Here is a 14,221-nt window from a genome sequence, read left to right as displayed (position 1 = left end):
CACATGGATGTGACCATACACTTATATTCTGTTCCTGTCAAAGCTTAAAAGGATACTGGGACAAAATATGCAGGGGTTTACAAAAGATAATAGGGTAAGAGATACCAAAAACATGTAAGATACTTTACTTGGGGAACTTAACACAAAATACAATACAAAAAGAAGATGAGTACCTTGTCAAAGTATTGATGTCAGCCAGTAAAAAAACTATTACCAGAATGTGGTACAAAGTAGACCCTCCGACTGAGGAGACGTGGATGTGACTGTGGAAGAGATTTTTGTAATGGAGAAAAATGACACATTAACTGAGACTACAAGAGACACAATTAGAGGATAAATGTGAAAAATGGACCGATTACAGAAGATGAGAAGAGCACAATAGAGGACTGAATAATAAAGACATTGATATAAGGATGAGTGCTTAACTATGTATGTATGATGCACCCTCACACTGTAATTGTTGAAAGAAAATTGGAATAAAAAAAAAAGTAAAAACAAAAAAAGAACCAGGCTGTAAATACAGTATGTTTATTTCAATTTTCAATTCAATTCAATTTTATTTATTTGTTGACAGGGACTGTACATGATGAACACAGGTGTAAACATGCATGGTTATAACCATAGACTCATTTCCACCATTCGTCCCTGCGGCAAATCAATGCCAAACATAAAATGGGACACCAGCAAACAAGGAAGACAAGATATAACAACGAAAGACAACATTTAAAAGACACGACTGAGCCAGATAAAATCAATAAGAAATAAAAACATGTTACAATTGAGACCAGTAATTAAAGCAGCACAACGTAACTTTCAGCTTTTCTGAGTTTGGCGGCATCTTTTGGACAAAATCGGTAGTGTTTTACCAGAAAGAACACTACGTTTCCCATGAGCACCAGCGCGTACTGCCGGAAAACTCTTGTCCCCTCGCTGCATTTGTTTTGATGAGAGGAGACGGGATGCTTTTCTGTTTCACCAAGTGAACAGACGGAACGCAAAAAAAAAGATGTTAAACTGCTGGAAAGGAACTGGAATTTACCGGGATACCTTAAACAAGGAGGCCAGGGAGCGGTATATGGAGAAAATAATGATTATTAACGGTCTGGATCCATATGAAATCTCTACTGAAGAGCCATATGTTTCAATAAATTTGTATAATACAACATACAGTACATGTTTTGTATCCATCTTACTTCTCTTTTCTTTCTTTTTTTGACCGCTGTATTATGCTGAAGAGGCTCCTCGTGAGATTATTTTTTTCCTCTGCAGCTACAAATAAGAGTTAATATTTTTTCCTCAACAAACTAGTTTTATCTGAAGATTGGGGTTAATTGCACCGCAGAGAGCTGGCCAGCAACTGCGTTTAGCTGGAGAAGTGGGGAATAAAACCCGTGTTTTGATCCGACGCCCGTCTGTGTGAGTGTTTGTGGTTTAAGGCTGTTTATGGTTCTGCGTTAAATCGACGCAGAGCCTACGGCGTAGGGTACGCGGCGACACGCACCGTACGTTGCGCGTCGCCACGTACCCTACGCCGTAGGTGTGCGTCGATTTAACGCAGAACCATAATTCAGGCTTTACTGTGTGTTTGGTCGTTACAGCCGCGATCCAAAGCGAGCCGACGACTCTTTCACTCTTTTACTCCGTTATATCAGATACTTGGCCTGCGTGGTTCTGCCTCCGAGCAGGAAACCGTTGAAAAGTTAAACCATTAGGATCTTTTCCCTGGTCTGTTATATGTGGAGCTGCTGCTGCTGCTGCTGCAGCCGCAACGCAGCAACAGCTTCTGCGGAGCTCTGCGCTCCAAGCCCCGCCCATTTTCGTCTCGACTGCGAATCGGGAAGGAGGGGGAAGTGACGTATGTGCCGTAAAGCAGTCAAAGCCGTAAAATTTGTAGTTTTTTAGTGTGGCAGGGTTCCTACCATGCTCCTCAAAGTTACATAGTGCCAGTGAAGGCGATACAGACTCCCTCAGATCATGAAAGAGGTGTCATTAAACCTGTTGGAAGTTGATGTACCATCACAATGACTCTGGAAATATGATATTAAGGTGGAAAAGTTACGTAGTGTCGCTTTAAGTGACCGTCATGTTTAAAGTGCTGAGTGCTTAAGTGCAAGAGATTTAAAGTGTTAATGCAGATTACACATCATCCCATTATTTCTTTAAAGTGCTCCAATTTTCTTTAAAGTGCTCCAATGCTCTAATGCTATTTCTGCCCTAAAGTTGGACATTTTAAGGGTGGACATTCACTTTTGGGGTCGATGAAACTGCCGTTTCCCCGGATTTCCGCATCAGCCTTATAGTCCATGTTCCAGACCAGATATCAGCACCACTCAAGGTGACCAAACTTGCTTATAATTTTTGAAAATATCCATGTCTGTAGATGATATTCTGGTATGATAACCTTCCTGAGTGGCAGCTGGATCAGAGTTATCAGCTCATGAAGTTCAGAAAATTACATTTTAGATGCTGCTGCATATCCTGGTTTAGACTCATGTACAGGAAATCTGTCAATGTTTCACAATATTGTCTTTGGTATCATTTTAAAGGAGACCTTTAAAGCATTCATTCAAGCTAAGATGTGATACATTTCCTGAATCCTTATGGTCCTGTGAGTATTCCAGTTTTTGTATTTTGTGTATCTGTTGTTCCTAGATGACACAGGGATAAAAGATAGTATATCATTTGGGTGAAAATTATGTAAAAATGTGTGTTGTTTATAGATTAAAGAGCTGCAGTGACCTCTATGTTGAGAAAGTCAGAAAGATTCACATCTTAGCTTGAATGAATGCTCCCTGGAGGAGCTGTACAACACCCGGTGTCTCAAGAAAGCCAGGAAAATCATCAAGGACTCATCTCACCCTGGACACTCACTCTTTGAACTGTTGCCATCAGGCAGACGTTTCAGGACACTGAAATCACTGAAATCACTGAAATCACGCACAAACACACTCAAGAACAGTTTCTATGCCAGAGCCATAACTACACTCAATACTGCTAAATACTCAAACTGACTTTTTCCATGTGCAATACTGACCAAACCGGGCAATACCTGCCATAGAATCGTACAATACCTGCCAAATGTGAATACTGTATGTTGTCTTCCTGTTTGTGTCCTTTTAGAGATTATTTATTTTTATAGTTGTTGTTTTAATATATCTATTTTTTAAACCATGCACCTTAAAGAAGATAGCATCCAATTTCGTTGTACCTGTACAAATGACAATAAAGACATTCTATTCTGCATGAGTCTAAACCAGGATATGCAGCAGCATCTACAATGTAATTTTCTGAACTTCATGAGCTGATAACTCTGATCCAGCTGCCACTCAGGAAGGTTATCATACCAGAATATCATCTACAGACATGGATCTTTTCAAAAATTATAAGCAAGTTTTGTCACCTTGAGTGGTGCTGATATCTGGCCTGGAACATGGACTATAGACCCCTTTCCAGCCTACGTCATCACAGGATGCGCGCGCATTGTTGCGGCAGAAAAGCGGCAGAAGTTGCATGAGTTTGAATAGAGCGAGGGAAGATTTGTTTCTTAAATTGCGTTTTTGGAGTTGCAGTAACGTTATAGAAGAACAACATGCCCACCAGCTGTTGTGTGTACGGGTGTACAAATCGAAATCCTGAGGAACATACATTTTTTGCAATTCCCAGAGGAATAATGATGATATTGTTATTGTGTGTGCTAGTCTCACAAACCTTAGTAAAAGTGTTGTTCCGAAAAAATCTAAGAAATAAGGGTTCTGAATAATAACATCAAGTCTTGACATTTTTTTATTTTCTCATCAGTGATTTGGAGCTGTGACTATGAATTGAATATCAGCCATTAATGATTTACTTGACTATTAAAATGTTGTTAATAAACTACCGGAGTTATTTGTTTTTTCTTGCTGATTGTGTAAATGTATTGATTATTTTCTCTTTTTAAAGCTACAAACATCCAACTTCTACAGCTGTAAATATGCTGCACAAATATACATATATTCACTATATGTGTTGTATATCAAACTCAGGTATATGATAGATATATTAATCCCCACAAACCGTCAAATAAAAATAATGAATTTACCTAAAAATAATTAACTAAGTTTTAAAAAACAGTATTTTGCATTATATGCCTTTTAATGTTTTTCTTTTTATCATATTAGTGGGAATATGTTTCTGTAAATTAATGGTGATAATGTGAGATGCAGGATGAACAATAAAGCTCATATAATTTTTAATTTTTAATTTTTTTAAAAATAACTATCAACTTCATTCAGCCAACACAGACAAAGGTACACATGACATGGCTTTCATTCAAAGGCAATGCTTAATGAAACTCATTAAGAAACAAAGGGGACACGGTAAATTAACAAAAATAATAAGATAAATTAAATAAATATGAAATATAAATATAAAATAACTTAAAATGTCTAGTGTATAAAATACATTCAGTTGACTGTCATAATTCTTTACAAACTTCAGCTGTGACAGCTGCTGACAGTGTCGCAGCTTCTCCTGAGTGTAAACACTAGGTTTCTCAACCAAATACAGATGAATATCCGGCCATTGGACATCGGGCCACTTTGTGATATCTTCCTCCGGGAAGGAAGTTGCTTTCCATCCGCCACAGTTAGTTTAGTAACGTAATTTCCACGATCTTTTTCCGTCAATCGGCTGGTGTAAACTGTCATGAACTCCGTCTTTCTGCCGCAACAATGCGCGCGCAGCTTGCCTACGTCATACTTGTTTACAAACACGGAAAGGGGTCTATTAGTACAAAGTTGTTCTGCTCTCCTTAAAAACAAAGCGCCAGTTTCCTACCGTCGTAAACGCAGCACGGGTTGACTCGTAAACATGTAGCTCGTCGGTGATTGGTCAACGCGGGCCGGCGTTGACCAATCACCGCCCTCCTACATGTTTACGAGTCAACCATGTGAGGTGAGTTCCCGCACTGACATCCCATCATCATCATCATAGTCACCAGCACCACCACCACCAGCACCAGCACCAGCGCACCACGGCGGAGCTCCGGCCTCACTTACCTGTGTGTTCGGCGGAGAGCCCGGAGGACAGCGATGGCCTCCCGGGAGACCTGGAAGGAGTTTAAGGGCTGCAGCTCGTCCGAGGAGGACGGTCCCCGCGCGGCCCCGGCGCTGCGGCGGCACCGGCACCCGTTCAGCGTGGAGGCGCTGATGTCGGGCAGGACGGGGGCGGACAGCCCCAGCCCGCCCGGGGATCACACCCGCATCCCCCCCGGGGAAGACGCCCGCAGCCCCGGGGGGGACCCCCGCAGCCCGCCCGGGGATCACACCCGCAGCCCCGGGGGCGACCCCCGCATCCCCCCCGGGGAGGACGACTCCCGCAGCCCCGGGATCGACGCCCGCAGCCCGGTCAAGTCCGAGGCGTCCGAGCCGGAGGACTGCTCGTCCTGGCTCCACGCCGGCTTCCACTCGCAACCACGTACGTTCACGTTTCACTCCCAACTAGGACAAACTCCACTTTCTCCAGTCAAAGTCAGCTGTGTTTTGTGTCACTAATAACTAAACTTTATTGCATAAAATGCCCCCTTTTACCGTTTAATCACGGAGAGGCGTTCACGTGCTGCTGGAAATATATTATTATTATTATTATTATTATTACTATAATTTTTACTATTATTATTATTATTATTATTATTATTATTACTATTATTATTATTATTATTATTATTATTATTATTATTATTATTATTATTATTATGGTGTTAAAAAGGCACAACTGTGGCTTCACTTCCATTTCTGTTCAAGTCTATAGCCTGTTACGTTATTGTAGTCCTTTTCCAGAGACAACTTCTGTTGTAATAGACGCTATATAAATAAGATTGAATTGACAGGGTTTCTACAGGGGCTTGGAATCCTTGGAAGTGCTTGAATTTCAATGTTGTGTTTTCAAGGCCTGAAAAGTGCTTGAATTTTAGTTTAGGTGCTTGAAATTATAACTCTGCGTCTTTCACAAAATTGGGATCAGACTGTATAGTTTAGTTATTACAAGGAGAAATACAATCAGTAAGATGAAACATAACTAGACGTTTACAGCACGATACAATGTACATAATTGTGATAAAAAGCAGAAAAAATTATTTTGAGTGTATATATTCCTGTAGATATTTTACCCCAGCAATAAGGTACTTGAAGATTTTGAAAATGACCCTTGAAAGTGCTTGAAAAGTGCTTGAATTTGACCTTGAAAAATGTGTAGGAACCCTGAATTGAAAAAAAAATAATTAATTTCTCCTGGTGGAGCCAGCTCCTGGGTGTTTATCATAATGTCATAATCAGAGGATTTTGTACAGATGCAGTTGTCATCCTCACATCTTCCTCCTCTCAGGTCACATCACTCCCTCCTGTCAGCTGAGGAAGCACAAGACCAACAGAAAGCCTCGCACCCCCTTCACCACGTCCCAGCTTCTGGCTCTGGAGAGGAAGTTCCGGCAGAAGCAGTACCTGTCCATCGCGGAGCGGGCCGAGTTTTCCTCCTCCCTGACCCTGACGGAGACCCAGGTGAAGATCTGGTTCCAGAACCGCCGGGCTAAAGCCAAGAGGCTCCAGGAGGCCGAGCTGGAGAAACTCAAGATGGCCTCGGACGCCAAGACGGCGGTGGCCACGGCCACTGCCACGGGAGCTTTACACCCTGGCTTTACGTTACCTCTGTCACTGGGCGCCATGTCTCTGTACGGACAGTCGTACTCCGCCTTCCATCACCACCACAGACCCGTACTGCCCATCACACACTTAGGACTCTACGCGGCGCCTCTGGGCTACGGCATGTACCACTTATCATAAAAAATGGAAATAAAATATCTTATCCGGCCTTCTAAAGTGGACAGAAAAAAAAATCTTTCTGTATAATATATATCTTCTGCACAAGAAGAAGTGCAACTTTCAGAGCACTTCAAACCAAATAAAGAGTCTATTTTTTTCCCACCTAGCGAGGATGAAAATACCTCCTCTCTTGCGCCATTGGACTGCCTGTTTACACGACTGGCCTGAGCGAGGAGGGGTTTCTACTCTTCACTTGAGCACATCTGCAATAATTGAGCGGGCCGTGGACCCGCGCCCGGCACCAAAGCACAGACAGCCGTCGCATTAAAGCTCGCTACTCATCAGAGACGGCCTTACTCCCAGGATGCTCGGGTGGATGAACCTGCGTTTCGACCACTCAGGCCAGATAAAAACATATCAGTGAAGCCTTCGGCTTCAAAAACATGATTGCCTTAAAAGAAGGAAAAAAAAAACTAACAGATTTTTTGTTGTTGTTAAGTGACCGTGTCTATTCAGATCCCAACTCTGCCGATGTTTTCTCTCCTGTAGGAATAAACAGATTTTCATTGTTAATTTGAGAACAGAAATATTTATTCTCCATGAAATACAGTTCTGGGACTGTATGAATGCACCAAACTGTGTATTTATCACAGGTTTTTTAGAATATGGTTCGATACCACTCACCAAATGTGTATTTATACTGCCTTCTTCTTGAAGGGACTATATGTGCTATGCAGTTTCTGTCTAAACCCCTTTTTAAAATCATCTGAAGTTCAGGTTGTTCAGATTCTTGACTTTTACATGTTCTTTTTGTGAAAGAATAAAGTAGCACAAGCAGCTATATTTCCTTCCAACGTGACTGATTTTGAAAGATTTCAAGCAATATTGGAGTGAAAGCAGCTATTCGTCATGGTTTTTATTCCTTCGTGCTCAGCATTTTGCAGATACAGTGGCTCTGGGTGTGTGTGTGTGTGTGTGTGTGTGTGTGTGTGTGTGTGTGTGTGTGTGTGTGTGTGTGTGTGTGTGTGTGTGTTTGGGTGGTTGGTTTAATTTCATGTCTGTTTCCCATCAGAGAGCGGTCAGTTCAAGGCAATGTTTGACAGGCCATAAATGATGCCCATCAATTACCCGGCTGCTCAGATAGTCGCTGTCATCACTGTGTTGGTGAAACTGTTGCCCTCCTTTGCTTATAACGCTGAAATAGACCTTTTTTAATTTTTGTGATGAGTACTACTGAGGTATTGATGTGAGCTGCATTAGTTTCCAGATAGTGATAGACAGTGATCACTGCCACTTTTCGTTAAAACGTGACTTTACTAAGGATGGTTTCCAGTTAAATAATCTCTTTTTGCTTGTGGGAAGTGTGTTGATTGGGAAAAAATTGCAGTGTAGTTCAAATCAGATTGCTTATTTATTACCAATCAGGCTTGTCAGAGTGGGGTCACACACACACACACACACACACACACACACACACACACACACACACACACACACACACACACACTAGAGCTCTTAATCTCTTTAGATTTATTTCCTCCTTCCTCATTAAATGAGTTAATGACCGCTGTTAACCTGGGCCTGAATTGGCGTGATTCTCCCACGGCCCTGCCGTGTTTTGTGGAGCTGCAGGCGGGTTTTGACGCTGTGTGGCGCCGCAGACGCAGCTTACAACTTCCGTGTGACTTTGATGTGACGAGGAAATTGTTTATATGCAGCGGTGTATTTACGAGGTTCCTCTTTAATCAGAACAAGGCGCAGGGGCCGGGAGAGGCGAGTGGCTCACACAGGCCCAGCAATCAGCCTAATGAAGTGCAGATTGGCAGCAGTGGCTGTGGATCTCTCGTGAAACATCAAGTTTGCCCGCGTCGTGGGGGCCTGTTGGCTCTCAGTGGAGCAGAATCCAATAAAGAGGTGTTTTTTGTGTGGGGTTGTCTTTAGTAATGGGGATTTGTTTTTGCCACTGTTAGTTAATGCTCATTTGTCAGTGATTGGTCATAGTTGTGGTTCTGAATGTTACTTAAAGGCGCCATGTGACTGAGCGCCGCTCAAAGCCGTGTATTGTCTCCGTCTCCCTCTAGTGGCCGTTGGGGGAACAGCAGCCACTCCAGCCCTGTCCCTTCCCGTCTGGATAAAAATAGTGGTTACAACACAAGTCACGAAAGTTTCCAGTCACCAGTTTTATAATCTCCTAACTGAGGCCCTTTTAGGTAAAATAGGACCACGGGCAAACGTTCAATCAAATCAAGATTTTGAAAATGTGTTGAGAATTATTTACAAGCACATTTTCTTCTACCAAACCCAAAACAGAGGGAGGTGTCTTTTTGAGAGGGGAAAACAAAACAGCTGCCAAATGTTGGTTAGTCTTCCAGTTGCTTTAGAAATGCCACATAAAAGGTGTCTATTTTTACAGATTTGCTGGTATTTCCCAGAACAACCCAGAACGTGCACATACATGTTGAGTACCGCTGATGCCTCCTGGTCAGGGAATTGATTTATTTCAGCTGAGATGAGCGACCCCCGGGAGTTAAACACAAGTGTACCTGAAAGTCTCTTGATGACGCCAAATGGCCCGAGTTTACGGTAATCTTTTCAGTTTTCGTGCCAAAACAATGACCGCTTTCCCCAGAGTCACACACGTGACATGAAGCAGCAAGTTTTACGAGCTCGTGCAGTGAAAATTGCAGATAAATCCCTCCATCTCTCGGGGGAGGCTGACGCTGCAGTCAGAATCTTTATAAATGTCATGTAATGATTACAGGGTTGAATCTGTGACATTAAACTACCAAACAGACCAGCAATCCAAATGTTATTTTGAGATTTATTCTCAGTAATTTAATGTCATTTCTTCTCTTACAATTATATGTGTTATAGTTTTTTTTTTTGTTTTTTAATCTTATTTAATGATGCTGACAAAGCCACCCTTAAAGAGAAACCCCCTGTGACTTTCTACAGACTGTGTGTGTGTGTGTGTGTGTGTGTGTGTGTGTGTGTGTGTGTGTGTGTGTGTGTGTGTGTGTGTGTGTGTGTGTGTGTGTGTGTGTGTGTGTGTCAGATGTCAGGAGATTCCTCAGAGCAGACCAGAGGTCGGGGAAGATGGCAAAACTTCTAAATAGTAGCTGGTTTTTCTCTCACACACACACTTACACACACACACGCTGACCCGTTTCTGTTCCAAACATTTAAAAAAATAAAAAATCTTTGCACTCTTTCAGTTAGTGCTATTATTTTCCCCTCACTTTTAATTCTGCTACTTTACTTTGAAGCGTTTCCCCTTTTTCTTACATGTTCATTATTCCGCAACATTTATTAGTTTTTTCCCTTAAAAGAAAGATGGAAATAGCTTGTAAAGTGTCTGAAGCTTTTAATATGATCAGTCTGCTTGAACAGAAAATTCAGTGAATCATTGATACCGTTACTGCACGCATCGTTCCAAGAACTATTGATCCATGCGCGTGAGCTGGAGTTAATTGGTTTAAAATCAACACATGGTTGTCACGGACAAAAACACTCACGCCAGGAACGTGCAAGGTTAACTACTAGCATGTAAATCCAGGATTCTAATGCAGCTCAAACCCTTTAAAGCCGGATATTTGAAATGATACACAGAAAATCCTGTTTTACTTTAATTCTAAGTGTTTATTATATATTAAAATGGAAAAATACCCCACATTTGTTTAACAGTTTCTAAATAAATGTTTTTTTGTATATTTATGAACATAGTGTGTAATTGTATTTATTTATTTAAAATTATTATTATGGGGGAGGGTGCAGAGACAATGCACATTAATAAACATTTCTGTAAATATGCCAGTTTAGCCAAGTTGGCTAATTTTCAACTGTAGTCCCCATGCAGATGAGCACAACAGTTAAAACGCATTAAAAAACAGTACTATACCTATTTATAAAAGACATGGCATACAATAATTATAACACATACAATAAAATAAAAATACAAGCCATGCAAGACCTTATAAACCAGACAGGCCTCTTTGAATTTAATAAAGTTGTCCCATCTCAGTAGTTTCTGATTTGTAATGCTGTGATGACGAATGTTTGTCTTCCTGTCCAGTCAAATGTGAAACATCCAGCATCGTGGGTCTAATTTAGAATCTGTCCCATACACTGTGCGTTTGCACTGGATTCTGTCAACATTCCCACTTAAACCGGGTCTGATTGTGCATGTTGTCCTGCTCCGTGGGAGTTCCACACACACACATACACACACACACACACACACACACACACACACACACACACACACACACACACACACACACACACACACACACACACACACACACACACACACACACACACACACACACACACACACACACACACACACACACAGGACTGAGGGGGAAGCAGTTGCGTCAGAATGTCATGCAATTCCTCATTCATCATTGTTTACTCAGAAAACTTTGACGGCCGCCCTAATGACGCCTCTAAAAAGGAGCACAACAGCTCAGCGGCGTATTTGATGCTCCTCAGTCACAGTACAGCTAAAATACTTATCTCAGATACGCAAAAATCAAACCCCAAGGAGGCGTATGACAGCACCACCATAAATGGCCACTTAATGCCACTTACACCGCGACCCTGACATCATGAATAAGCTTGCAATACAAATGTGACGCCGGCCTAACTGAAACCGCCACGCCTTCTCCGGGACTCACTGATACACCGGCAGCACTCGGAGAGGACGGGAAGAGACCCATGCTGATTTAAGGCTGATTGGCTCCAAAGAAATGTCCTCTCACGGATGCTGAAGTCACAGAGACCAGCTGATTGTAGAGCGACGAGTCAAAGAAATGCATTCAGAGTGATGATGGTTGGGAGTTTTGCAGACACCTCAGATTTGATTTAAAAACCTTCCTAAACACACGTCTTTGTCAAAGTCTTAGGGCTCATTAGTCCACCAAAGCTTGTTGACGAGTGGATATGTCCTTCATGAGGGATTAACTCAGTCCATTAGCATACACCACTTAATGTGAGGGTTGCAAAGGTCAAATCATTCTCCACTGCTGCTTCCAGTCCTTTAAAATGGAAAAATATCTGTTTATATTGTGGAAACCTGGGACAGAAATGTACCCCTGCTGTTGAGAGCTTCCCTGATCACGTCAAAAACATCAGCGTATCATGTAAGAAGGTCTGGGATCTTCTACAGGGTTCTTGTCCCGCTGCGTAAGGGCCGACACCACTGTGGTTCCACCTCTAAGCCTCGTGTACGTGCATCTGTACGGTTGGCAAACACATTCCAGCTTCCCCTTCTGCATTTAATACAGCTCACCCACTAATCATGGCTGGCAGATTGAAATAGTTCTGACTGGACTCAAAACTAATCATAGGGATTTTTGGATTTTCATGTGCAGATCGCAAAGGATTACACGAAGGAAACATTAGGTGGGGGTTAAATGTATCAGTACCGGAACACCGCAGGTCAAGGTGCTGTCAGACGTGGGAAACATGGACTGTTAGAAATACGTTATGATGGAAATAGGTTGAAATGGGAAAAGTCCACATTATAAATGTCATTGTGTGAAATGTGACGCACCTCCCAATATATCTGTACCGGACTAAACATCCAACAGCCTGAGTTTTTATGAGTTTATCTACATTCTGATTATTTATTTTGGCTTATGAGGATGGTTTTGAATTCTTGTAGTTGCTTTTCTTTTTCCCAAATTGATGTGGAGGCTATCCATCTTGCAGCTCTCAAAATGTAATATTAAAATTTGCCTGGACTGGAAAAGGTTTCATATCCGCTGCTGCATAATGGCTGCGTTGCTACCCGTCCTGATTTCCTGTGTGACACATTAATTTCAGAAACACGCTGTTTTGTTGTTGTTTTTTTTTTTTTTTTTTTCCAAAAGCTCGATAAGGGCCAGAGATGGCGAAAGTAAAGTTCCCACTGTTGTCCAGCAGGTGTCACTACAGCAGTAGGTTTCATCAAGGGTCCCCTCACTGAACACCATGACACCCACCTGAAGCCACCGAAAAACTGGCAGCTTGAATGCGGCTTCTGTTCTTTATGATTGTGTACCATCCATCCATCCATCCATCCATCCATCCATCCATCCATCCATCCATCCATCCATCCATCCATCCATCCATCCATCCATCCATCCATCCATCCATCCATCCATCCATCCATCCATCGAAGGCCAAGTTCTTAGTTCCCAAGGAACTATAGATATTTTTGACCAAATATATTGACAAATGATGTGATTTTTGGCATCAACCTTTAGCCTGTTGGGGCCTGTTTTTACTGCTTCAGACACAGGAAACCTCGTCAGGGGGCATGGGATTGTGACAGGATATCACATTTCCCGTTGCAGAATTAAACGTTATTATTGAACTAAAAAGAAATGCTATCCATTCATCTATTTATTACATTTTCATTTTAATTAAAATTTTCTGGCCATGCACTCTCAAGGTTTGCCTAGAGAGTGCATGGCCGTTTTAAATGTGAATGAGCTCTATCCGCAGTGTTTGATGGGGCAGCGCGGGGGCTTGGTGTTTAGCACGGTTGACACACATCGAGATGGTTCCTGGTTCTGTTTGCATGTTCTCCTCGTCAAGTCCAAGAACAACCGTAGGTTAAGTGGTGATTCTAAATTGTCCATAGGTGTGGTGTATGTGTGTGCGTGCATGTGTGTGTGTCTGTGCTACTGGAGTTTTGTCCGGAAGGGCTTTTGGTGCAGCACCGCTGATCTGGTGCAGATCTGCGATGGCAACCGCTGCTCTCCCAGGGCACAAGCTGAAATGGTAGAGAGAGACCAGTGTTTGAGAAACTAGCAGCTATTACGTCACTAGTCACTGCTGTTACTGACTCGGCCATTTCACTGTCTCATTGAGACAGTGACAATAAAGCATTGAATCTTAAAATAAGACTTCTGCATAAAGATATACATGACATATCAGTGTGTCTTCAGAAATACACATGACATTACAAATGGCATACGCTCTCATCGCTCTTATATTGTTCCAACATCTGTTTGACAGCAGCAGAAATGTGTTTTAGTGCCTGTGGGAGTGAGTGTTTGTGCACGTGTTTGTGGGAACCCTTTTTGCATGCTTAAGTACGGGTGCGATGTGTGCGGCGGGAGGGCCCGAAAGAACAGATCTGGGTGCTTCATCCTTGTGACTGTCACCCACCATCCGGACAGCGTTTCCTACTTTACAGGAGAGGAAGGTCGAGGAGTCGAGTGGTCTCAAACTGTCAAATACCCCTTTTCCACCAAACCGGTTCCAGGGCTGGTTCTGGTTCTGGGCCAGTGCTGAGTTTGGAACCAGGCTTTCTGTTTCCAGTGACAAAGAACTGGCTCCGGGCCAGTAAAAAGCGGTTCCAAGGTAGCACCAACTCTTTGCTGGGCTAGAGCAGGGGTCGGCAACCCGCGGCTCTAGAGCCGCATGCGGGTCTT

The 14,221-nt window shown here is 42.5% G+C and overlaps 1 protein-coding gene across 1 annotated transcript; it reads left to right on the top strand.

Annotated features, from left to right (window-relative positions):
- Positions 1 to 4,968: 4,968 nt before the first annotated feature.
- msx2b (muscle segment homeobox 2b) lies at positions 4,969 to 7,635 on the top strand. The gene is made up of 2 exons (XM_061739476.1): positions 4,969 to 5,454; positions 6,361 to 7,635. The coding sequence occupies exons 1-2, from the start codon at positions 5,070 to 5,072 to the stop codon at positions 6,813 to 6,815; spliced, it is 840 nt and encodes a 279-aa protein (XP_061595460.1). The 5' UTR covers positions 4,969 to 5,069; the 3' UTR covers positions 6,816 to 7,635.
- Positions 7,636 to 14,221: the final 6,586 nt, after the last annotated feature.

The sequence above is a fragment of the Cololabis saira genome, chromosome 14 (assembly GCF_033807715.1).
Source record: "Cololabis saira isolate AMF1-May2022 chromosome 14, fColSai1.1, whole genome shotgun sequence".
Lineage (NCBI taxonomy): Eukaryota > Metazoa > Chordata > Actinopteri > Beloniformes > Belonidae > Cololabis > Cololabis saira.
This window is presented reverse-complemented; position numbering and strand designations above follow the sequence as displayed.